General features: G+C 44.7%; 1 protein-coding gene across 1 annotated transcript; it reads right to left on the minus strand.

The window, feature by feature from the left end:
* Positions 1-1,895: 1,895 nt before the first annotated feature.
* DDX25 (DEAD-box helicase 25) lies at positions 1,896-25,452 on the minus strand (the record flags this gene model as incomplete). The annotated part of the gene is made up of 13 exons (XM_079955051.1): positions 1,896-2,186; positions 3,762-3,950; positions 4,031-4,193; positions 5,340-5,577; positions 7,890-8,067; positions 9,970-10,084; positions 12,238-12,340; positions 14,713-14,805; positions 16,458-16,593; positions 16,998-17,060; positions 20,906-20,966; positions 21,959-22,003; positions 25,027-25,452. 13 exons carry the CDS (start codon positions 25,450-25,452, stop codon positions 2,125-2,127), a joined length of 1,872 nt encoding a protein of 623 aa, XP_079811177.1. The 3' UTR covers positions 1,896-2,124.
* Between the last annotated feature and the right edge of the window lie 1,157 nt (positions 25,453-26,609).

The raw sequence follows: 26,609 nt of genomic DNA on the forward strand, positions 1-26,609 counted from the left end.
GGGCGGGCGCCACTACCGAGAAGGCCCTCTGCCTGGTTCCCTGTAGCTTTGCCTCTCGCAATGAGGGAACCGCCAGAAGGCCCTCGGCGCTGGACCTCAGCGTCCGGGCAGAATGATGGGGGTGGAGACACTCCTTCAGATATAGTGGACCGAGGCCGTTTAGGGCTTTAAAGGTCAGCACCAACACTTTGAATTGTGCTCGGAAACGTACTGGGAGCCAATGTAGGTCTTTCAAGACCGGTGTTATATGGTCTCGGCGGCCGCCCCCAGTCACCAGTCTAGCTGCCGCATTCTGGATTAGTTGTAGTTTCCAAGTCACCTTCAAAGGTAGCCCCACGTAGAGTGCATTGCAGTAGTCCAAGCGGGAGATAACCAGAGCATGCACCACTCTGGCGAGACAGTCCGCAGGCAGGTAGGGTCTCAGCCTACGTACCAGATGGAGCTGGTAAACAGTTGCCCTGGACACAGATTTGACCTGTGCCTCCATGGACAGCTGTGAGTCCAAAATGACTCCCAGGCTGCGCACCTGGTCCTTCAGGGGCACAGTTACCCCATTCAGGACCAGGGAATCCTCCACACCTGCCCGCCTCCTGTCCCCCAAAAACAGTACTTCTGTCTTGTCAGGATTCAACCTCAATCCATTAGCCACCATACATCTTTTTTTCCCTTTTTTTTTCTTTCAAAATATAGTCCGCCCCCCCCCCCACAAGGTCTGAGGGACAGTGGACCAGCCCCCTGCTGGAAAAGTTTGCTGACCCTTGTATTAGAATAAAGGTGAGGCAGAGGCAGAGAACATGAAGGATGGTCAAGAGATTCGTACAAGCCATGGGCCTCCCCAGCACTAGCCAGCTGTCCTCTGTTGCCATGGAAGATGCTATTCTGTCCCCAGCACTGAAGATTCAACTGCTGGTGCAATTAGGCTGCCATATTAGGAAAGGAGCATCTTGTCTACCATATTCAGCAAAATGTCTTCAGCCGGCTGGGATGAACCTGCCTGCCTAATCTTCATACAGGCCGACTCAAGAGCAAGTCCCACCTTGCTGAGTGAATGAAGTCTCTGGCCAAAGAAGCATTCTGAGGGCTGCTTTCTTCAATTATGCCCCATGATCCAATTTATTCCCTTTTTGCTTTTGTGGATTTAGTTCCCGATATGAAAAGCTCTAAGAATTGTCACATTCCTGCCCCAGGCTCCCAAACTATGGTAGCAACTGATCACTGAAACAAGCTGAAACCCTTGTCAAATTGCATATTTTAGGGGGCCTGGGATAGGAGTCACTTCTTCCTTCCTTCCTCCCTCCCTCCCTCTTTCTTTAATTTCTTCCTTCCATACATCACACATTTCTGAAGTCAAAACTGATTTGCCTAGGGCACAAAATTAAGTGAAAGGAGCCACTGACATCTAGAGGCTGGCAGCTTAATCACCAGTAATAATAAACTTGCTCATTCCGCTTTTACTGAAATATGGAAGTCTATTCACTTCATTAATCTTTAAATTTACCTCTGCTGACACAAATTAATATCGCATATTGGGAAGCCCTCAAGGAGTCCATTTTATTATACGCAAAGATCTGAGCACTTGGCATTATGAGAGCTACAGACCCCTCAAGGAGTCCATTTTATTATACGCAAAGATCTGAGCACTTGGCATTATGAGAGCTACAGACTGAACTAGGGGATGGAATTATATCACGTGCAGGCTGTATCCCTAAGTGAGAGCCCATTTCTCTCAAGGGAGATCACAAATCACAGCAGTTCATATCTATAACAGCGTCAAAGGGCACATACGTGGCCTGGAGGCAGTGTTAAAGGCACTCAGGAATAGCTCTTCCAAACACACAAGACATCTGATGAGTCTTAATAGTTGGCGCAAGCAAAAGAAAACCAAGGGCAAGTAATGAGTTTTGTTTTTTAATTATTATTATTCTGACAAAATATCAGCATCGTCTGAAAAATGGTTTAACATTACAGAACTCTCTAGGATGGGTAACCTGAGGCCCTCCAAACGTGCTCGACTCCAACTCCCACCATCCCTTGCTCCTGGCCATGCAGGCTAGGGAAAATTGGGAGATTGAGCCCAGCTGTATTCCGGAAAGCCACCATTTCCCCTTCAAGCCGTAGAAGAATTCAGTCGTCTATTTTTTCCAGTGCTTCCATATCCTCTGGATCGAGGCACTTGATGGTAGTCTCTGAAAAGGAGAATGTCAAGAAGGTGCTAGATCATAAATAATTGCCCACCACTGAATTAGATCTGAATTTGACGATAAGTGAGATTAAGGAAAATATAATTTTTTTGGAGAACTGCTAGATTTTATTTAAATGAGCGGAGATAAGATTGCAAATAAGTGGGTAATTTGCTTGGAAATTTTTTTTGTAAAGATGTAAGTGGGAGTGGGAGACGTGAGGGAGTCCAAAGAAGTGACGAAATTATGTTATGATATAAGTAATGTTGTTTATTATTTATGCATTTGTATTCAAAAAACTTTAATAAATATGTATTAAAAAAAATGAAAAGGAAAGACATTTTTGCTAGGAGGAGGATCCCAATGGAAAAAGAAGAACTCAACCCTTCACAAGCCACTGGTCACAGGGAGGGCGACTAATACTCTGGGCCTTTTCTCCTCTCTGACTCGCAAGAATTCCACACGGTGGACGGAGAGATCAACAGATGCTTCTGATACGGCTGGGACAACATTTCTAAATTTCTTTGTCTGAGAAAATATCGGGCATGGAAAGAAAAGGGCAACTCTGTAGAATTTTCTCCTAATATTCTCAACCCATGAAATTAGCCAGCTTGAGGACTCATTAGGTTAGGGTGTTGGACCAGGAAGAAGAAGAAGAAGAAGAAGAGGAGGAGTTTGGATTTGATATCCCGCTTTATCACTACCCAAAGGAGTCTCAAAGCGGCTAACATTCTCCTTTCCCTTCCTCCCCCACAACCAACACTCTGTGAGGTGAGTGGGGCTGAGAGACTTCAGAGAAGTGTGACTGGCCCAAGGTCACCCAGCAGCTGCATGTGGAGGAACGGGGAATCGAACCCAGTTCACCAGATTACGAGTCCACCACTCTTAACCACTACACCACACTGGCTCCCAAGCAGCTATGAAGCATTTCAGGCCCCCAAGCAGCTATGAAGCTCACTGGGAAGCCACGTGAGCCTGCCTCCTAACCAAAGCAAAGCAGGCCAGACACCATCTCGTGGTTTTACCTGCCTCTCGCAAGGTTGTTGTGTGCAAAAAGGGGACAGCCATGTATGGTACCCTGTTACTGATTCCAGGCTGTATTTTTGTTTCAATGATACTGAATTATTTTTATATAGTACACTGCTGAAGGTTTTATTTTTAAAAAATTATTAGGCAGTTTATAAATGCTTTTGACTAAATAAAAACAAATAACTACCTTAACCATCCTGAAGAAAAGGCATGTGATGCATGCAATAAAGAATTTGGTCTTGTTAATTCGGGTATGTATCAAATGGTTAAAAATGTAGTTCTGTTGCTATGTTGAAAGTTTAATTATTTTAAAATGCTGTTATTTGTCTAGGCAATAGACCAAGTCATTTCTGGCAGGAAAAATGCCCACTATAATTCAGCCCCTCTCTCTCTCTTTTCCACTGCTGTGCAACCTTTTTAATTCCCAATTATAGCTAATTCAGAGGCTAAAAGCCAGTGAGCATGTTTCTGAGCAGAGAGTCAAACCCTGATTACCCTAACCCAATATCTAACTTTCTGCACTATCAAGTCACATGAAAATATCATGCTCACTGAAGTGGTCTTGAATTGCATAGACAAGCGGTAGATTATGCCTTTCGACCATATTGAAGGCCAGACCCTTCTTTCCAAAGCGACCGGCTCGACCTATGCGGTGCAGGTAGGTCTCGTAGTCAGGCAGCCAGGACGTCGTTGTAGGCAGGCTAAAGTTGACAACGATCGTGACCTGCTTCACGTCGATGCCTACAAGGCGACACAAAACAAGGTCACTTCCTGCTGAAGGAGCAAGTATCCACCTTGCTTTTGCTTGTCCAAGTCATTACCTCTGGCGCAGACGTTGGTTGTGATGAGGACTTTATCTTTCCCATCGCGAAACTTCTGGATCACGTCTGCACGCTCTTCGACAGAGAGCTCCCCACTCAACAGGGATACTTGGTGCCCATCCATCGACAGAGCCCAGTGAAGCCATTTGGCATTTTTACGCGTCTGCCAAAGGAACACAGAAAAAAAGAGACACACAAAGTCATGGCCTTCCCTGCAGTGGCGCCGACATTTCTGTTCTGGCAGGTCCAGCTTTTAGGAATTTAGCCTTGAACCATTTATATTTATTATTACAGTGGTACCTTGGTTTATGAACTTAATCCATTCCAGAAGTCCGTTCTTAAATCAAAGCATTCTTAAACCAAGGTGTGCTTTCCCACAGCAGTGGGGGACTCAATTTACAAATGGAACACACTCAACAGGAAGCGAAACATGCTCTGCTTCCAAGGCAAAGTTCACAAACCAAAACGCCTACTTCCGGGTTTGCAGCATTCTTAATCCAAGTGGTTTAAGCTGTTCTTAAACCAAGATACCACTGTATTATTATTAATTGAATTTATATACCGTCCTATACGCGGGGGTCTCAGGGTGGTTCACAGAATAAAATCAAGATATAAAACCACAAAATACATAATTAAAAAAAACCAATAGTCCCCCACAAAAAACACATTTTAAAAGGGCATAGGATGTAAATCAGATCAACCAAAGGCCTGGTTAAAAAGGAATGCTTTTTCCTGGTGCCTTAAAGTGTATAACGAAGGCACCAGGAGAATTTTTCTGGGGAGAGCATTCCACAGACGAGGAGCAACTGCAGAGAAGGCCCCTTCTCGTGTACCGCCACCCTCTGGCCCTCTCGAGGTGGCGGTACACGAAGGAGGGCCTCAGAAGACGATCTCAGGGTCCGGGTAGGTTCATATGGAAAGAGGCGGTCCTTGACGTATTGCAGTCCTGAGTCATTTACCCTCCCACTCTGGACCCCCCCCCCCAAAGTACAAGTGGCGACCGTTTTGCACTAGTCCAATTGAAGCGTGGCTGCCGACCCATGGTCCTTTTAGACCTGCAAGAGGGCAGGATGGGACTGGCTAACGTGTGCTGTGTTGATGGGCGCAGGGTCCAGGAATGAACTCCTGCACAAAATGGTCACCACCTGTAACTGACTAGTAAGGCTGTATCTGACTAGCAAGACTGGGCTGGAAGTCAGCAAATTTTCATCCCAAGACCATGGGCCCACCATTCCTCCTCACCTCAAATATATTTCTCAGGACGTTTTCTGGGGCCCCAGGTTACCTCGATGTTACAAGGGCGCCTTACCTGACAAAAGATGATCGCTTGGCCGACTGTGATGCTGCCATAGATATTGCACAGGGCTTTGTATTTGTCCTCCTTGTTCTCACACTCAAAATAGTACTGCCTGATATTGTTCAGGGTCAGCTCCTCTCGGCGGAGCTTAATAACGTTGGGTTCAGGGACGATGCGCTGGGCAAAGAGCAGCACAGGGTCTTCAAAGGTGGCGGAAAAGAGAAGCATCTGACAACCGGGGTCTAAAGCTCTGGAAGGAAGAAAAACAAAAAGCAGCCGGCATTTCATTCTCAAGAGAAATCGTGGCCACGAATCTTTTGCCTCTTTATAAATCAGGTTTGAGGGACTTTGGGCCCTCCAGGTGTTGCCAAACTACAGCTCCCATCAGCCCCAGCATTCACAGCCAATGGGCAGGCATGATGGGAGTTTGGTAAACATCAGGCAGGCCAAAGATTGCCTACCTGTTAGAACTGAACTCACTGGGGAGCAGCTGGGGCCTAGCAATGCAGCCTGTGCTTTGCATGCAGAAGATATGAGGTTCAATTTTCAGGAAGGGTTGGGAAGGATTCCTGCCTGAAAGCCTTGAGGCCCACAGCTTAGTCAGCTGAGCTTCATGACCAACTGCCTGCCTTGGTAGAAGGCAGCATCTGCTCTGGTCAGACCTCACCTGGAGTACTGTGTCCAGTTCTGGGCACCACAGTTCAAGAAGGACACTGACAAACTGGAACGTGTCCAGAGGAGGGCAACCAAAATGGTCAAAGGCCTGGAAACGATGCCTTATGAGGAACGGCTAAGGGAGCTGGGAATGTTTAGCCTGGAGAAGAGGCGGTTAAGGGGTGATATGATAGCCATGTTCAAATATATAAAAGGATGTCACATAGAGGAGGGAGAAAGGTTGTTTTCTGCTGCTCCAGAGAAGCGGACACGGAGCAATGACTCCAAACTACAAGAAAGAAGATTCCACCTAAACGTTAGGAAGAACTTCCTGACAGTAAGAGCTGTTCGACAGTGGAATTTGCTGCCAAGGAGTGTGGTGGAGTCTCCTTCTTTGGAGGTCTTTAAGCAGAGGCTTGACAACCATATGTCAGGAGTGCTCTGATGGTGTTTCCTGCTTGGCAGGGGGTTGGACTCGATGGCCCTTGTGGTCTCTTCCAACTCTAGGATTCTATGATTCATTCTCACTTGTTACCAGGAAGAAGGGAGACTTTGCAGTGTATTTCTACTCATTCCTAATAAGTAGGTTTACCTCTCAGTTTTCAGCTAGGGAATTCAAATCAGCTATTTTTATCTATATAACACATGTAAGATACAGGCCAAATCCACATAAACACAAAACCAAAGCACCAGCCCCACTGAAAGGTGTTTCTTCTAAGAGGGCCGTGATATTAATTTCTTGGGACTTGGGAGGAGGGGAAGGGAGCAGGCTAGGAGGTCGTCTTTGCCCATCTGCCTCCCTCAAATTTCTCCCCGGCACCATATTCCACAGACTCCGTTCCTAGATAGAAGTATTTACAATTAATAAGGTCTTGATCGAACATCTCTCAGGCACTTCCATGAACTTGGAAAAAGACTGCCTACCTATGTGTCTCCCAACTTGGTAACAAACCAATTATAAAAGCCAAATCATCTTCTTAAATGTCCAGGTACATGGCGCTTTGCAGAACACAAGGGGAAAGCTCTCTGCCCAGGAGCTTACAGCACGGGGAAAGAACAGAGGAAGGGCAGGGGTGATTGTATCAGTTGCAAATGCTTAGGGTTTGTTGCGGGAGGGCAGGGATGGGGAAAACAGAGAGTGTGGTGGCCTTGTAGAGGCATCCTAGGACACTAGGGGCAGGAAAGGAGGGACACCAGAATGCTTGAGAAAGGGCAAAGGCTTTGAGAGAGGAGTTGGATAAGCAGAGGACGCATTCAGGAACATTATCAGGATATAAAAGCAGAAAGGGAGGCAGGGAGCCTTGTGAGGCTCTCAAGTCAGGGACAAGGAGCTTGTGCGGAGCAGACAGGAAGCCAGTCTAGGGACATGAGGGTCAAATGATGAGACTGATTTGTGCAATGGTGGCATTGTACAGCTTCCATCGTATGCTGAAGAAGCACCTCTTTACCCTGGCCTTTTTGACACCTGAGGTAAATATTTTTAGGTCCCATCCTACTCTTGTGACGGTCATTCGTTTTAAACTGTTTTTAATATTGTATTTTTAAATTGTTGCAACCCACGCGGGGAACTTAGGCTGTTAATAATATTCTTCCGCACATACAAGAAGAAAGGCAAGAATGCTATTGTTTCTACATGGCAGCAATATGACCGTACAAAAGCCCTTAGGTCTACATCTGAAGCCGCTTTCGACACAGACAAGTATTCAATAGGGCATGCCTTCTCCAAAGTAGTAATAAATTAGTGGAAAAGCAAGTTCTATCAATACAAATTAAGTGGTTAAAAACCTTCCCAGATGCTCCAACAGGGATGAGCGTGTCTAGAAAAGTTCTACATGCAGGAATTTCAGCAAGAAGTAAGTTACTACTCCAAGATCTGTCTTACCAAAAGACAAACAAACACACGTTTACCTCTGAATTCGGACACTCTGGTCTGAGTAATTCTGTTTGTCGATCATGACATCTGCTTCATCCAGCACACATACTTTGATCTTCTTCGGATTCAAAAGGTTTAGCTTGAAACACCAATCTAACAGAGTTCCTGGGGTTCCAATTACTATCTGTTCTTCCACTACAGTCCCTCTTGGAACTGGGAGAGAGATTGAGTTACTTTTGCTACGTCAGCCAGTGCACATTTGCTAAACTAAAAAGATTTTGGGTAAATGCAATTAATTTTTGGAGAATAACAGCTGCTGTTTCCCCCCTTCTTGTTATCACGGTGCTAGCCTTGGCTCCCCAAACCTGCAGCTTGTTAACCACATGCAATTGGGGGGGGGGGACAAGTGCACAGGTAAACAGTGTGTGTGGACGTTGTGTCTGGTGCAAGGATGCAAGACGCACTCCCAGCTCCTCGACACACTTACAATAACAATAAGCACGAGAGCCAGGGCTAAATATATGAAACTGATGTTGAGATGCTTACTGCAATTGCACAAGCTTGGCCTGAGGCTTAAATCAGAGACAAGGCTGTCCAACTGCTAGTACTGTCCTCCTGGATGCTAGCTGGGGCTGATGGGAGTTGGAGTCCGACAAGATCTGGAAGGCTACAGGTGTCCCCCCTGCCCATTCCTGGCTTAAAGGATCTCCATCATTTTGCAGAAAACCAAGTGCCGAGAAGTAACATGGAGGTATATCCCCTGCAGTTCTTTCTCCACTTTACTTAAGCAGTAAAAGGTAAAGGAGCCCTGGACGGTTAAGTCCAGCCAAAGGTGACTATAGGGTTGCGGAGCTCATCTTGTTTTCAGGCCGAGGGAGCTAGTGTTTGTCCACAGACAGCTTTCCAGGTCATGTGGCCAGCATGACTAAACCACTTCTGGCACAACGGAACACCGCGACGGAAACCAGAGCATACGGAAACGATGTTTACCTTCCTGCCGCAGTGGTACCTATTTATCTGCTTGCACTGGCGTGCTTTCGAACTGCTAGGTTGGCAGGAGCTGGGACAGAGCAATGGGAGCTCATCCCATTGTGGGTGCATGCAAGCTGTAAACATATGCCCTGTTAACTTGTCCAGCTGGAACACACTCTTCCAGGAAAACCTCGCCATAGAAGCAAAGAAACCAGGTTTAAAAATTTAGGGAGGGGCAAGAGGGAAGCACGCCGTTGAGTCCGGACACAGCAGCCAAGATAAGGGATAACCAGCATGATGCAAACCAAAAGTTGTTGGGGCTTCAACTCCCATCATCTGCTACAATGGCTGTGATCCAAGAGGCTGATGGGTGCTACAGCCCAAACAATACCTGCAGGCAACAACAATGGCTACCCTGGTTTACACTCATTTCTAGAGTGGTGGCGGGGGGGAGTTATTTCATGGCATAAACATATCAGTAAGTTAGAAATTTTTTTTTTTTTAACAGAGGAAGCAAATTTAAAAGGTGGATACTTAGTTCACTGTTATGTACTGAGTTGAATAGGATCCAAAATACAGCAGTCTGATTGGTCTTAGAACAATAGGATTCAGAATGAAGCAGTCTGATTGGTCCTAGAACAATAGGATCCAGAATGCAGCAGTCAGATTGGTCCTAGAACAATAGGATCCAGAATGCAGCAGTCTGATTGGTCCCCAGGAGCCACCCAATCCAGCTCCAGGTGGAAGTGAATCCGCAACCTGATTGGCCTACAGGAGAATCCCGGAATTAGCCAATCATGTGGGGCCCACTGTGTAAATAATGTATATAAAGCAGACAGTTTGGGGAAACTTCTATTCCTCGCTACTATGAGCTGAATAAAGAGCATGAAATCCACACTCGACTCCGAGTATATTTCATTCACCTAATGACAAAGGACTGCTACCAAAGATGGAAGCTGCCGCCGAATCTAATCTACGAAAGGCATGCAGTATTTAGTATGCATTTCACGGCACCAAGAGCTTTGGGGGTGGGTGGGTGGTGCTCTGTAACATCTGGATTTTATAACAAAAGTACTTCTGACAAAAGCGTTAGGCAGGAAGACAAACGTAGGCAGAAAAAAATGCAACAAGAGAGAGCCTTACGTCTGTTCCCTCGAATGGCAAACGCAACCTTTATGTTGATGCAAAACTTTCCCATCTTCTCAATCACTCGCCCCGTCTGCAATGCCAGTTCGAAGGTGGGAGACAAGCAGAGACACTTTGGGAGGAGGCAACAGAGGGAGAAGGAAACAGAAAGATGGAGGTCAGTTTAGCCTTCTGAAATGGTGCAGTGCTTTCCCAATATGACATGCAGGGCATGTTTCCTTTTCACTTCAAAGGTAAAGGGACCCCTGACCATTAGGTCCAGTCATGGCCGACTCTGGGGTTGCGGCGCTCATCTCGTTTTATTGGCCAAGGGAGCCAGCGTACAGCTTCCGGGTCATGTGGCCAGCATGACTAAGTAGCTCCTGGAGAACCAGAGCAGCGCACGGAAACACCGTTTACCTTCCCGCCGGAGCGGTACCTATTTATCTACTTGCACTCTGACGTGCTTTCGAAATGCTAGGTTGGCAGGAGCAGGGACCGAGCAACGGGAGCTCACCCCGTCGCGGGGATTCGAACCGCCGACCTTCTGATCTGCAAGTCCTAGGCTCTGTGGTTTAACCCACAGCGCCACCCGCGCGTCCCTTTCCTTTTCACTTTAGCATTAGGCTATTACTATTATTTATTAGACGTCTTCTTCCCTTGTTCACTAAAGAGTCTCCAGCAGACTTGCAGAATATTTAAAACATAAATATGAATACATTGCAGCATAAAAACAGAACCAAACAGTGCCCGTAACAGCCACAGGAAGGTTTTGGCAGCACATTAGCTACCTAACAACATCACCTTATAGCCTGCGGAGAAAGAGAAGCGTTTATCTGGCACTGAAAAGATGTGGAATAGATACAATTTGTTCATTTACTTTTTATGGGGTATCTACACAACACAGTTCTGAAAGCACTGCTCTCCTGTTTCCCTTAAGCTCCTCCTATCTTTTCTCAAACTGCAGAAAATCTTATTTTAAAAGGAAAGAACAATAAGGGCAATCGCCACCAGATGTTGATTGCCTCAGTACTAGTCTTTTGTCTTTTTAAATAAGCTAGTTTTGACCATGCTCCTTTACCTTCACAAACCTCCACCGTAACACTTTATGGCTAGCTTCATTTTAGCATATTCTTTTTAATCTATCTTTGGGTTTGGGCTTCTCTGCCTGTTTTTAAAAATGGAAGTATCTGCTCAATTAGCACCCACATGAAAAAGTGTTTTAGAGCAAACAGAAGTTCCGTTCAGTGCAAGTTTATCAACGTGTTAGTTTTTGTCTTGCACTTTTGAACGCTGAAGCAATCACACAATGGTGCTGGGTTTTTTGGGGTTTTTTAAGTGCATCAGCACAAATGTTAAAAGTGATTTTAAGCAAATGAATCATGGGATTTATTTATTTTTTAAAAAACCTGGTTAAATGTCCCTTCCCTATGCAGTATGTCACAGCTATGAGCACGGATGATCACAGTGGGATGGTTGCTTGATGATTGTGCCAACCCGGGTGGATAAAAATCAATGGTTTTTTAAAAAAAATAATAATCAAAAAATTGGAAATTTTTTTTATTTAAATCGGATTTTTAAAATAAAATGGATACATATGCTATATTGTTATTGTTATTGTTTTAGTTAAATAAATTGTTGAAATTGTTATTAAGGAAATGATTATTTTTCCTCCTTCCAATAAAGTACAGCAGAAAAGTTCCCAAATATAAACAGTTAACTTATTAAACCTCACAATAATTATCTACCACTGTATTTCTAATAGTATAACCAAATCAGTAATATTTGATATAACTGTAAAAACTACTCTGAAAAGTTATTATTCCAAAAATGAAACCTGGTTGTAAATATTAAGATTATACCAGGAAGAATGAGTCTTTCAGTAAAAAAAGTGATTTAAATCAAGTCTTACCGACCAGTAATTTAAATCAAGTCTTACTGACTAGTGATTTAAATCGTGATTTAGATCGATTTGATTTACATAAAATCCACCCTGGTGCCAACATTACCTTGTTACCATGTTGAGGCTTAATTCCACTTCTGCAAGATTAGTCTGTGTGTCAATTTTACGGCAGCTTGCTTCCGCCAGCCAGCTTCCAGGTTTTTAGGAAACTCCCAGCATTGAAAACGGCCGTTCTACAGAAGCAGTGGACCAGACAGAAAAGGCACAAACCCCAGGGAAGCAGCCCTTACTCAGGTTAATAGCAAAGATTTCAATTTCTTGTTGGCGTTAGTGAACTGAAGATGACTCTGCAGCCAGAGGCTGTATCGCGGAGTTTATTTTACCTGTGGAAATCTGTCCTGTGGGTTCACTCTGCTCAGCATAGCCAGAACAAAAGCAGCTGTTTTGCCTGTCCCCGACTGACTTTGTGCGATAAGATTTTGGGGTCTGAAACAGAGAATCAAGCTGGGATTAATGCAGACAGACAACAATAATCCAATGGTCTGGGCTTCTCAAGTTTGTGGAGTGCTGCAAAACTATCACCAAACTTTGGCACCGGTTTGAAGTGACTCACTGTTGGAATTTTGGCCGTTAACTTCGAGCCCCAAGTTGATGTATCAATTACTCAGTTTGGGGGGCGCAGCAAAATGTGGCGTTTTTGTCGCAAAACGGCTGCGAAACTTTGGCACAGGTTTGGAGGGGATCCCAGCTTTTGGGCTACAGAGTTAATAAGCCGGGGGTCCTAAGGAGTGTTCCTGTTTCAACAAAATAATAATGAGGAAGGATATGTGTAACTGAAACAAGGTACAGATAGATAGCCATGTTGTTCTGCCGTAGTCAAAACAAAATAAAAAAATTCCTTCCAGTAGCACCTTAAAGGTAAAGGTAAAGGGACCCCTGACCATTAGGTCCAGTCGTGGCTGACTCTGGGGTTGCGGCGCTCATCTTGCTTTATTGGCCAAGGGAGCCGGCATACAGCTTCCGGGTCATGTGGCCAGCATGACGAAGCCGCTTCTGGCGAACCAGAGCAGTGAGGAGATTTCACCCCTCCCATATCCAAGAATCTCCTGACGAGTCTGCTGATTCTCCAGAGAGGAGGAGCAGTGTTCTGCTTTCTACTTATTCAGCTCCAGCACCAAGTCAGTCAGTCAGTCAGTGTGTCGGAGAGAGAGAGAGACTGAGTGTTAGAGATCGTGTGTAGAGATAAGGTTGCTGCTAAGAGCAGCTGCAGACACTCAGTGCTGCATTCATTAATGCTTAGACCTATTTAGCTCTGTATATAGTTTTGTATTATAGTTGTAGTTATAGAATAAAAGAAGATATTCTACAGAGCTGCTCTCCGAGTCGTTTATACACTGCCAGACTCTGCTATACTCTGCTGAGCGACGACTGTATTGTGGAAGTGAATCCGGTGCTCCACAGCACTTTGACCTGTTCCTGTGCAGAAGGTGGAAGTGCTACCCAGCTCGCCTAGCCCAGTCGGGGTGGAAGTGCATGAGTCCAGTTGATGACACTGGCTCAAGGGCGATGCTGACAAGCAGTGCACGGAAACGCCGTTTACCTTCCCGCCGGAGTGGTACCTATTTATCTACTTGCACTTTGATATGCTTTCGAACTGCTAGGTTGGCAGGAGCAGTGACCGAGCAACGGGAGCTCACCCCGTTGTGGGGATTCGAACGGCCGACCTTCTGATCGGCAAGTCGTAGGCTCTGTGGCTTAACCCACAGCGCTACACGCGTCCCTACACCTTAGAGACCAAGTTTGCTATTGGTATGAGCTTTCATGTGCATGCACACTTCTTCAGATACAGCAAGGATACTTGAGAGGCACACAAAAGGCATAGTGGGAAGAATGTTTTACATAGAAGTATGGTTTAGCAAACTTTTGGTATTTGCTTTTCAGAGTGTTAATAATATTTTATACAGTGGTGCCTCGCAAGACGAAATTAATTCGTTCCGCAAGTTTTTTCTTCTTGCGAGTTTTTCGTCTTGCGAAGCACGGTTTCCCATAGGAATGCATTGAAAATCAATCAATGCATTCCTATGGAGACCGTCCGGGGACAAAGGGGAAGGCGCGCGCCTTCCCCTCTGTCCCCGGACCTGGTAAAAGCAAGGGGCGGCGGGGAGAAGATTGCTTCCCCTCTGTCCCCGGAGATTGCGGGGCAGGCAACGGGGAGAAGCAATCTTCTCCCCGCCGCCCCTTGCTTTAAACAGGTCCGGGGACAGAGGGGAAGACGCGCTGCACTTCCCCGCTATCCCCGGAGCATGCGGGGCAAGCTTCGTTTTGCGAAGCAAGCCCATAGGGAGATGCGTCTTGCGAAGCGTCTAAGAAAACGAAAAACTCCTTCGTCTAGCGAGTTTTTCGTCTTCTGAGGCGTTCGTCTTGCGGGGCACCACTGTACTTCCAAGTTTCATTGGGAGAATGAGTCTTTTAAGCACATGAACTGGGAATAAGGAGGTTGAAAAGAACAGAAAACAGTGAGTGACAACCTTCTAAAGCACAGATCAACCAGAACGAAAAATCAAAGGTGGTTGATAACCAGACTGAAAAGATATCTTTATCTGGATTTTCACTTGATAACGGGATGCAAAAACGATTAGGCAACAGAATAGTAATCAGAGGGAAAATATCCCTTCCCTAAACCTGTGTGTCAGTTGGGGACAGAAGTTATGTTACCCATTCTACGTAGATGAAACTCCAGCGTCTACCAGAAATCTAACATGAATTAGCTCAACAGTTCGCTGGTTAATCGGCACAGGTGTGTCCCATGCTGGCTGCAACACAAAGAATATCTTTCAATTTGTTTGAAACCAACTCACGGGTCAGCTAACATCATTGGAAGTGCCGTTTCTTGGATCTTGGAAGGTCTGTTAAAGCCCATGGCATAGATGCCTTGCAAGAGTTCATCCTTCCTGTTAAAATGAGAATAAAAGTTAACAGTTTTACACATAAGCAGCTCAGGTACTTCTGAGTGAAACTGGAGGATGCTAGCAGTCTGGAAAATAAGATCCCCTGACCTCCATGTACTGCTTGGGACTTTAAAAGGAATAGCTGTCATGATTTTAGAGAATCAAGAGTTGCCATAAGTGAGAAATGTGGATAGATGGCGGAACACGTTGCAAATCGCTAGGCTCACTTTCACACAAAATGACGTCAAGATAATACGATTTGGTCTTGAACCAATAGATTTGGGCGGTAGCAAAATGAAAAGCCCTGAAAACCAGAATAAGAGCCTGCTACAAAGATGTTGCGTTCCCATCAACCCCTTCTAAGAGGAGTCAGCTAGTGCAAAAAGTGGCTTATTAATAACAGCAAGAGAGGTCCATAGAACAGCATATTGTGGGTCTATCCCAACATTTCTTAAGTATTAGGAGTGTAATTTTCTTCTTTTTTTCCAAAAAAATTTATTGGTTTTCCAAATTTATAACAAACATAAACAAACAAAAAAACAAAAAAACATAAATCCTAACTGTAATAATTCCACTTTTGTTAACATTATTAGGTGACTTCCTCGAATCCCCCTGGCTGAGTTTCAATGTATATCATTGTAACAGTTTTCCAAAACTAATTTCTCATAAAATTTACTTAGTCGAGTAACATCTTTCTTTCTTTTCATATTAACTTTAAACATAATATTCTATAACATCACATATTTAAATCCTAAGCCAAACTGGTACTTGCAAGTATTTCTATTTAAGTTATCTTAGCATATTTAGCTAAATAGTCTTTGAATTTCATCCATTCCTCCTGGTACTTCTCCTCCTTCTGGTTGCGGACTCTTCCTGTCAGGTCGGCTAGCTCCCAAAAGTCCACCATCTGGAGTGTAATTTTCAGACCCACCATTCTCAAACTTTCCCTTGTCTAACATAAGTATTGGTTATCAGAAAATATTCTTCAATAATACATTTTCTGTAGCTCAGTGGTGCAGCACATGCAAGCAGAAGGTCAATCCCTAGCTTCTGCAGGCAGGGGAGAGACTTCTACCTGAAACCCTGGAGAGCTGCTGCCAATCATTGTAGACATTACTAAGCCAGATGGACCAGTGGAAGGTGGTCCGATTCAGTATAAGGCAGCTTCCTGTGAAATTACTGGTTTGAATGGCATCAGCCCCAGCCACTCTCTTGTGTTTTTACAGTCTACGACTTGTGCCTCAGACCAGAGCACACCTAAATATTTCACCAAGTTTAAATGAAAGGCTACAATCCTGAGAAAGTCAACAGAGCTAAAAGGAAGGATAAGAAGTACTATGGAAGCAAACAGCGCTCTGAAACCAAGAGCAAGGTCAATAGGAATAGAAGACAATGGACTCATACTGAAATGCAGCACATTAGGTTCGCAAATGAGCTTTTGCAAAATGCAGGATCTGAACCTGAGCTCTGGGAAATGCAAAACCCATAATAAGCACCAGACCACAGGGTGGATGAGCACTTTCTGGTGAGCGGGCATGGGCTGATTCAGTTTCTGATATATAATTATACATTTTGAGTAGACACACAGCCCAGAGAAGAAAAGTCATTGAAACTTACGAACAAAATGCAAATGTCAATTGATTGTAGATACTCACAAATGCAGTTCCTCAAAGGTTTTCACGGAAAACAGTGGTGAGCTGGGATCACGCTGTAAAACCTCTACATGATGGTAGGACTCCACTAAAGATTTTCTAATCAGCTTGTTTAAGAGAGAAGTTTCTGCTGCAGGTACTGTGTTGCATGAAGAAAAAATGCATCAGTTATTTATTTACTAAATTTACACAGTATAAATTTAGTATACTCTATAGTTTATTGATTAATACAGGCAACCCATACAGCTGACAACATTCAATATGAAAACAATAAAAACTAAAGAGAGACATAGAGGGTTTATGCAACTGAAAGCCCCTCCATTCACAAAAATCCTTGAAGGCAGAGAGCTAGCATGTCAGGGAAAAAGCCTCTAGCTTAGCCTTCTTCCTTACACAATAAGATTTCTATAGGCAGTGAGACATTTGGGGTATTTTTGGTATGGAGGAATACTCAATCGTGTCTCCCTACAAGCAGCCGGCAGCTCAGGGTTACTACCACAATTTTTAACAAGGGCGACAGCTAGAAGCTGCCTGTCATCTTACCTCGGTCGCAATCATCGTCCTCCAACTTTTTCATATCTGCATCGCTCTTCCCTTCGCTGCTCTCTTTAAAAAAGTTTTCAGAACGTTAGACGACTGGCCTACATGTTTTTAATTAAAGGCACCACAAACTAGCGCCTTGCAGAAAATATAGCGAAGAAACATTCCAAGTCACAAGTGCAGCTATCTAGCTGGCTAAAAGTTTGCCTTATCAGACAACGTGCAAGGCAACTCTGAATCGTAACAGAACTTTGGGGGCGGCCCATGTTCAGTTAGCCCCAAAATGGAAAATGAGCAAGGTCCCAACTAAAGTAAGGTTACTAGATGTCCCCGTTTCCCGGGGACAGTCCCCGGATTTACAAATCAGTCCCCATACAAAATCCTATCATTCCTACTGAAGTTGAAAAGTGCCCCCAGATTCATTCAAAAAAATGTGGTGAACTTAAACTAAAGAAGAATGGCAATTTAGACTGATGTGATATGCGCAGCTTGCAGACGTAACATATAGAATAAGAGAACAAGAAGAACATTCGTTGAAAGAAGATTGGAAAATATTTATTGAATATATGGGGAGGGGAATTGTGCATGCTTGAAAACGTTGGCAGCATTAAGATAAATTCAACAGTGTAAATAAGTTTTGATAGAAGTTTTGATAATAATGGAATACTGAATGGTTTAGTTTATGTAAAATATGCAGGGATTTATGCTATGTAAAATTAACCATGGAAAAAGAAGAAGGGAAGTCATGGATATTTTAAGGTTGTATAAATGAATAATCTTATTTGTAAAACAGAAAATTTAATTACAATGATACCTCGGGTTAATAACTTAATTTGTTCCAGAGGTCCGTTCTTAACCTGAAACTGTTCTTAACCTGAGGTACCACTTTAGCTAATGGGGTCTCCCGCTGCCACCACTACACGATTTCTGTTCTCATCCTGAAGCAAAGTTCTTAACCCAACATACTATTTCTGGGTTAGCGGAGTTTGTAACCTGAAGTGTCTGTAACCCGAGGTAGCACTGTGTGTGTGTGTGTGTGTGTGTACACACACACACACACACACACAGACAGACAGTGCTTTTTTCTGTGGGGACACAGGGGGACGCATACCCCTAAACATTTTGCGAATCTAACAGAAGAAACTAAAACATCTTTTTAAATTAGTTTCTTCTCTAGCACAGTGAATCGTCAGTTCTGTGGCTACCCCTGGTGGCGGCCTTTTGTCCATTTGCTGTATTTATTTTCCCCCAATTTGAACTATAAAATTATTTTTCTTGAGTCAAAATGAGAGTACCCCTAAACATTTATAATTTTTTGAGAGGAAAAGGCACTGTGTGTGTGTGTGTGTGTATGAGAGAGAGAGAGAGAGAGAGAGAGACAGAACTTTGGGGATGCTTTTGCATTGCGGGCAGACACAGAGCTGAAGTGAAGCATGCTGCAGCCTCTGCCTTTGGTCCCATTTACTGGGCAGAGAAGGAGCAGCTGCAGGGAGCTTCCTTTCCTCCCATGAAGAACCATTTTGCCCCACCTAACAATTGCCCTAGGGCTGCAGAAGCAAGGGGACAGGACCATCTGGCCCTACCTATTGGTCAAAGGAACTCGAGGCACCACCTGCTACCCAAGCCCCATCACCACAAAGGTAGGCTGAACGAGACACAAAATGCCTGCTTATAGGTAAGGGACGGCTCTATCAATTTCAGATCCTCTCCTTTTCTCATTTCTTTTCCAGTTCTCAGCATTAGTGCATTAGCTTGCGATTTTTTAAGTCCTAATGAAAATTCAAAAGCCCTTTAAGTGTATTTTTCTCTAGTTAGGCATTTTTATATTATTTTCGCTACCATATTATTTCACTACTGCACTATTTTCATTGGAGGTTTTTAAGCAGAGGTTGGGGGGCCATCTTAGTTGAGGGGGTTGGACTAGATGACCCTCAGGGTCCCTTCCAACTTTTCAGTTCTATGATTCTGTATTTCTGTATTTCTGTATTTATTTATTTATTTCATGCACTCTCCCCTAATACAGTGGTACCTCGCAAGACGAATGCCTTGAAAGACGAAAAACTCGCAAAACGAAAGCGTTTTTCGTTTTTTGAGCTGCTTCGCAAGACGGATTTCCCTATGGGCTTGCTTCGCAAGACGAAAACGTCTTGCAAGTTTGTTTCCTTTGTCTTGCAAGTTTGTTTCCTGTTTCTTAAAACCGTGCATTCACTTCGAGGAGCAACTCATAGCACGCGGTGTGGTAGCCTTTTTTGAGGTTTTTGAAGACTTGGGTGATTTTTGAAGCTTTTCCAAAGTCCGTGCTTCGCAAGACGAAAAAATCGCAAGACGAAAAAACTCGCGAAACGAATTAATTTCGTCTTGCGAGGCACCACTATATAAACATTTTTGCACACATTCTCTTGGAGAACTGCATCTGGTGAACTGGAGAAGTGCACATTTTGAAGGACAGCAGTATTTTGCTTCACGTATTTGCTTCGAGAAGTGCAAATTAGCTACAATTGCATTAAAATTCCAACCAAACCAAATTCCTCCTCCTCCATCCCTACTTATGGTTCACCACTTGGGTCTGGACTTGAAAAAAATTGTCTCCATCATCTACCTTTGTGGGAATGCTGTCGATACTAGGAGAGGATATATTGATTTAATAGTATCCTTCCTATCTCACGCTTGTGAACCAGCAGCAGAGTGTATTCCCCAATATATAGCAGGATGCTAGTTGGTAGATTTGTTTGAATTTCTTGACTTAAGCAATCCAATCTGGCTTTGTTCAGATTGGAGTACAATGGATGCTTGGGATGCGACTCAGCGCTTCTGTGCAAAGCGCGATTTAATGCTTCTGCGCATGCACGACTGCCAACACCCGGAAGTAACCTGTTTCGGTACTTCCGGGTTTCGGGGGTCCGTAGCCCCAAAAAACACAACCTGAAGCTTCTGTAACCCGAGGTATGGCTGTATATTCCTGGTAATGCTCCAGACCAGGTGCAACAGGAAGTTCAACTGGCTGGATCAAAATCCCCGTCTGTGTCCACTCTAGGCAAACAGGAAGTGTTGTACTTGACTGCTTAAATTACATCCCACAACCTTTGCCCTCAACTTCCCTTCGTTTGTGTGCCATGTCCTATTTTTTAAAAAACCAGGTGACAAGCTATGTCACTTTTTTGAGGTGATCTACTCTGGGAGACAAATGTCTGAAAAGCGGAACATAAAAAATAAACATACAGTGGTGGTACCTCGGGTTACATACGCTTCAGGTTACATACGCTTCAGGTTACAGACTCCACTAACCCAGAAATAGTGCTTCAGGTTAAGAACTTTGCTTCAGGATAAGAACAGAAATCGTGCTCTGGCGGCACGGCGGCAGCTGGAGGCCCCATTAGCTAAAGTGGTGCTTCAGGTTAAGAACAGTTTCAGGTTAAGTACGGACCTCCGGAACGAATTAAGTACTTAACCCAAGGTACCACAGTACAGTGGTACCTCGGGTTACAGACACTTCAGGTTACAGACTCCGCTAACCCAGAAATGGTACCTTGGGTTAAGAACTTTGCTTCAGGATGAGAACAGAAATCGCGCGGCGGCAGCGGGAGACCCCATTAGCTAAAGTGGTACCTCAGGTTAAGAACAGTTTCAGGTTAAGAACGGACCTCCAGAACTAATTAAGTTCTTAACCCGAGGTACCACTGTATAACATTCTGGACAATGTGTTTTAAAATCTGTTTCATGAAACATACCTTGCTTTCTCTTAATATGAGTGATGGTAGGCTCTTTGACTTTCTCCAATGTGATATGTTTCAAGAGATGCTACCAGGAGCATCGTACTTAAATTTGTGGCCAAAGATTCAGGGCAGGTAAGATCAGAAAACAAACCTGTTGCGCTAAACATACAAGCAAAGCACCCTCAAGGATCCCCTTACCTGAAACAGGTCGATGCGGAAAACACCCAAGATTTTTCCCACAGGATAATGATCTATTCAACTAGAAGAAGGAATGGTTACAAGTATGAGCCAAACAGATCACAAGCTTTTTGAGACACTTTGGTCTAGCACAGCCAACCTGTGACACACCCAGGCAAAGCACACGGAAGAAAAATTAAGGGTAGGTCACAACATATGGCTTTTTAAAAAATAATTTGGAGTATTGCAAAGGAAACTTGTGGAGGAAATAGTGAAATGGGGTGAAGGCAACAAGGGAAAAGTTAAAAAGGTGTAGGGGGAATGTGAGAAATAAAAAGTCTTGGGCAACAGAGTGGGGCCGGCAGAGACAATATTAATTAAATTTACATTTTAGTAAAGGTAAAGGGACCCCTGACCATTAGGTCCATTCATGGCCGACTCTGGGGTTGCGGCGCTCATCTCGCTTTATTGGCCGAGGGAGCCGGTGTACAGCTTCCGGGTCATGTGGCCAGCATGACTAAGCCGCTTCTGGCGAACCAGAGCAGCGCATTGAAACGCCGTTTACATTCCCGCCAGAGCGGTACCTTTTTATCTTCTTGCACTGGCGTGCTTTCAAACTGCTAGGTTGGCAGGAGCAGGGACCAAGCAACGGGAGCTCACTCCATCGCGGGGATTTGAACCGCCGGCCTTCTGATTGGCAAGTCCTAGGCTCTGTGGTTTAACCCACAGCGCCACCTGTGTCCCTTAAATTTACATTTTAGTCAATACTAAAAAGAATAAAATTAAAGCCTCTAAAAACAGTTAAAAATAGCCTTCTCAAACAGTTTAAAACTTCTAAAAGTTTATAGATTAAGGTGTGGGAAGGAATTGATGGTTAGCGCTCAGCTGGTTAGAGTGTGGTGCTGATAATGTTAAGGTCACTGGTTTGATTCCTGTATGGGCCACCTGCATATTTCTGCATTGCAAGGGATTATAGTGGATCACCCTTGGGGTCCCTTTCAACTCTATAATTCTGAGATACTAGAGGCAAGCTAAAGAAAAGACTGGGCCAGAGGGGCTGCAATGTACACTTACCTGGGGGTGATCTCCACGGGCCTCCGTAAGGACTTCTCTGGGTGACTCGCAATGCAAAAGATCGAAAGAAACAGTAAAAACTACAGCAAACTCATCACATGTTAAAAGACCATTTCAGTGCCATTTAAAGCATTAGAGAGGAGTGGGGAGAGGGGGAAGAGAAAGAAATAAGCCCCCCAAATGAAACAAGGGGGGGTAACAAGCAAGTCTGAAATGTGTTTGTTTGCCTTAGCTATGATGTTTTATAAATGTACAGTGGTAGCTTGGGACTCAAACGGCTGGCTCCCGAACAAATTGGCTCCCGAACACCACAAACCCAGAAGTGAGTGTTCTGGTTTGCAAACCTTTTTCGGAAGCCAAACGTCCAACGCGGCTTCCGATTGAATGCAGGAAGCTCCTGCAGCCAAGCGGAAGCCACGCTTTGGTTTTCAAACCGTTTTGGGAGTCAAACGGACTCCCTGAACAGATTAAGTTCAAGAACGAAGGTATCACTGTATTTGATATATTATTTTGTGCTGCCAAATAATTTCCATCACTGCCCCCCAAAAGGCAGGATATAAATAAAATAACGTGAATAAGAAACTGCGGCAAATCTTTTATAATACAGTGGTGCCTCGCAAGACGAAAAGAATCCGTTCCGTGATTCTCTTCGTCTAGCGGTTTTTTTGTCTTGCGAAGCAAGCCCATTGACGGCTTAGCGGATTAGCGCTATTAGCGGCTTAGCGGCTTTTAGCGGCTTATCAGCTTAGCGGATAAGCAGATAAGCGGCTTAGCGGCTTAGAAAAAGGGGGGGAAAGGGAAAAAAAGTCGGAAAAACTCGCAAGACATTTTGTCTTGCGAAGCAAGCCCATAGGGAAATTCGTTTTGCGAAGCGCCTCCAAAACAGAAAACCCTTTCGTCTAGCGGGTTTTTCGTCTTGCGAGGCATTCATCTTGTGGGGCACCACTGTAATCATAATAATATAATAATAATATTTTATTTATACCCCGCCCTCCCCAGCCAAGGCCGGGCTCAGGGCGGCTAACAAGCAATAATAAAAATAAGTTGAATGAATACAACTTAAAAACAACATTAAAATATTGAAACATTAAAATGTAGCCTCATCGCAGGAGGAGAAAAAAAATAAAATAAAGAGGGGGAGGGAATCAAACTGGCTCCAAGCCAAAGGCCAGGCAGAACAACTCTGTCTTACAGGCCCTGCGGAAAGAAATCAGATCCTGCAGGGCTCTGGTCTCATGAGGCAGAGTGTTCCACCAGGCCGGAGCCAGGGCTGAAAAGGCCCTGGCTCTGGTTGAGGCTAATCTAACTTCCTTTGGGCCTGGGACCTCTAGGGTGTTGCTGTTTATGGACCTTGAGGCTCTTCGTGGGCATACTTCTTTTAAAGAGAAGTACAGTAAGGTGGGTGGGGTGGAAGAACAGACAAAACAGGCATTATAAAGGCTAAACTAGGAGAATAAGGGGTGGGAGTTTAATGGAGCCAGTATGATGCAGCAGTCAAATCAGCACACAGCCATGAAGCTCACTGCGGGACCTCGGAGCAGCCACTGTCTCTTGGTCTATATCCTACCTTACTGAGGTTTTGCAAGGATAAAATAGGAAAACCATGTATAATAATAATAATAATAATAATAATAATAATAATTATTATTATTTATTATTTATGCCCCACCCATCTGGCTGGGTTTCCCCAGCCACTCTGGGCAGCTTCCAACAGAACACTAAAATACAATAACCTATTAAACATTAAAAGCTTCCCTAAACATCACCTTGAGCTCTTTGGAGGAAAAGGTATTATATAAATGCAATAAATGATAGGTTAGTCCAGGGGTCAGCAACCTTTTTCAGCCGTTGGCCAGTCCACTGTCCCTCAGACCATGTGGGGGGCCGGACTAAATTCCTCTGCCCCACAAATAATCCAGAGGTGCATTTAAATAAAAGGACACATTCTACTCATGTAAAAACACGCTGATTCCCGGACCGTCTGCGGGCCGGATTGAGAAGGAAACTGGGCCACATCCGGCCCATGGCCTTAGGTTGCCTACCCCTGGGTTAGTCAGTGGCTACTGATCAGCATAGCCAAGTCAAGTCTTCAGAGACAACAAGCAGGAGCTAGGAAGCAAACAGCAGCAGAATTACTGACTTCTATTGGGTTTCTGGTTGCTTATCCTCCAACATTTCCCCGATGAAAATAGAGATGTCCTATTATTATAAATAATAATATTTATTATTTATACCCCACCCACCTTGCTGGGTTGCCCCAGCCACTCTGGGCTGCTTTCAACACATATAAAAACCTAATGAAACATTAAAGAACTTCCCTTCAGATGTATTCTAAAGGTTGTAGAGTTACCGGTACTTATCTCCTTAGCTCAGTGGTCACATAACTGAGTTGATGCATTGGGGAGGGAGGGAAGAGTGATACTGGGCTGGGTGCTAAAGGTCCAGGGGTCCTTTACCTTATTTTTACACACACATATGGGTTATATCCTGCGTTTTAGGACAAATGCCCTTCCAGGTCAGTGTCCAAAACCCGACATCTGATATATAATGCCAACAACTTCAAACTGGAAGAAAAGGCCATAATTCAGTGGTAGAGCAGGTAAAGCTAGGAATGTCCCCTGCCTGAAACCCTGGAGCATGCTGCCAGTCAGTGTAGACAATACTGAGGTATGTGTGCAAATGACCAGAGCTAATGACACAGGTCAGCTACGCCTATCCCTAAAAACCCACAAATTGAGATGGCCCTTTTGGCCTGACCCTGCAACAAGAGCTCTTTGTGGGAGCTAGCAGGAAGCACAGCCTTAACACGTGAGGAAATAATTTTTAAAAAGGGACCTTCGAGCGTGTGCAGAGAGCCCTCTTCGTTCTCTGCAGCAAACCAGCCCCTATATAAAATTGGGGGTCAGCTTTCAGCAAGCATATGTGAGACAGGAGGAGGAGGAAGGAAGGAAGGACTGCGGGGCAGAACACGCAAAAAAAGGCGGAGGGGGAAGAACGAGGGCTCGAAGCTGTTAAGAGAGAGAACTGAAAAGGAACTCAAGGCGCTAGTCCCTGGCGTCTTCCCTTACTTTCTGAGGCAGAGAGTCGGCGACCCCGCGGGAACTCGCTTCCTGCCCCTTCCCCAAGCTGCTCCGCCTCGGCCACATCTCGCCCAGCCGCCGTTCTGCCCACTGGTCCATCCGCCCGCCGGGCAATCTCAGTGCGCCGGCCGTGCGAGGCGTCGCCGCAGCAGCACGAGGCCCTGAGACGCGGGAGCCTCGCGCGAAGGCAGGGAAAGGGGCGGGGGAGGTGGGAAACTGGTAAATATTTATACCCGGCGGGGCGGGGCCGGGGTTGCCATGGAGACAGGGAAAGTGAGGAGGCGGAGGAGAAACGGGCGTTCGAAGGGGGTCGTTTGATGGGCCCGCGGGCGTTCTAGAACGCCCGCGGGTCCGTTTGATCTCTGCTCCGAGGCGGGGCTCTCTAGTCTGGTTAGAGACGCGTTTTAAAGACATATTCGCACTTATTTGAGTGTAGGTTCCCTCCCCTCCCCATGGAGCTTCAGTGGGATGTATTTTTTTGTGCTTTTATAATTAGTAATAATGAATTCATTTATACCCCGTTTCCCCAGCTACTCTGAACGGCTCCCAGCAGAATATTAACAATGCGATAACAACAAAAAACTTCCCTAAACAGGGATGTCTTCTAAAAGTCAGATACAGGTGAAACTTGAATATAGTGGGAAAGTTCATTTATTTCAGTAATTCAACTTAAAAGGTGGAACTAATATGAGATAGACTTATGACATGCAAAGTGAGATATGTCAAGCCTTTATTTGTTATAATTGTGATGATTATGGAGTACAGCTGATGAAACCCAAAATTAACAATCTCAGAAAATTAGAATATTAAATGAAATCAGCAAAACAAGGATTGCAAATATAGAAATATTGGACCTCTGAGAAGTAGAAGCATGCATATGTACTCAAGTACTTGGTTTGGGCCCCTTTTGCATCAATTACTGCCTCAATGTGGCATGCAATGGATGCTATCAGCCTGTGGCACTGCTGAGGTGTTATGGAAGACCAGGATGCTTCAATAGCAGCCTTCAGCTCTTCTGCATTGCTTGGTCTCATGTCTCTCATCTGTCTCTTGGCAATGCCCCAAAGATTCTCTATGGGGTTCAGATAAGGCAAGTTTGCTGGCCAATCAAGCGCAGTAATCCCATGGGCATTGAACCAGGTTTTGGTACTTTGGGCAGTGTGGGCAGGTGCCAAGTCCTGCTGGAAAATGAAATCAGCATCCCTATAAAGCTCGTCTGCGGAAGGAAGCATGAAGTGTTCCAAAATCTCCTGGTAGACGGCTGCATTGACCCTGGACTTAATGAAGCACAGTGGACCAACACCAGCTGATGACATGGCTCCCCAAATCAACACAGACTGTGGAAATGTCACACTGGACTTCAAGCATCTGGCATTGTGTGCCTCCCCATTCTTCCTCCAGACTCTGGGTCCTTGGTTTCCAAATGAGCTGCAAAAGTTGCTCTCATCAGAAAAGAGGACTTAGGACCACTGAGAAACAGACCAGTTCTTTTTCTTTAACTCAGGTAAGATGCTTCTGATGTTGTTTCTTGTTCAGGAGCGGCTTGACAAGAGGAATACGACATTTGAAGC

The sequence above is a fragment of the Podarcis cretensis genome (assembly GCF_951804945.1).
Source record: "Podarcis cretensis genome assembly, chromosome: 15".
NCBI classification, from domain to species: domain Eukaryota; kingdom Metazoa; phylum Chordata; class Lepidosauria; order Squamata; family Lacertidae; genus Podarcis; species Podarcis cretensis.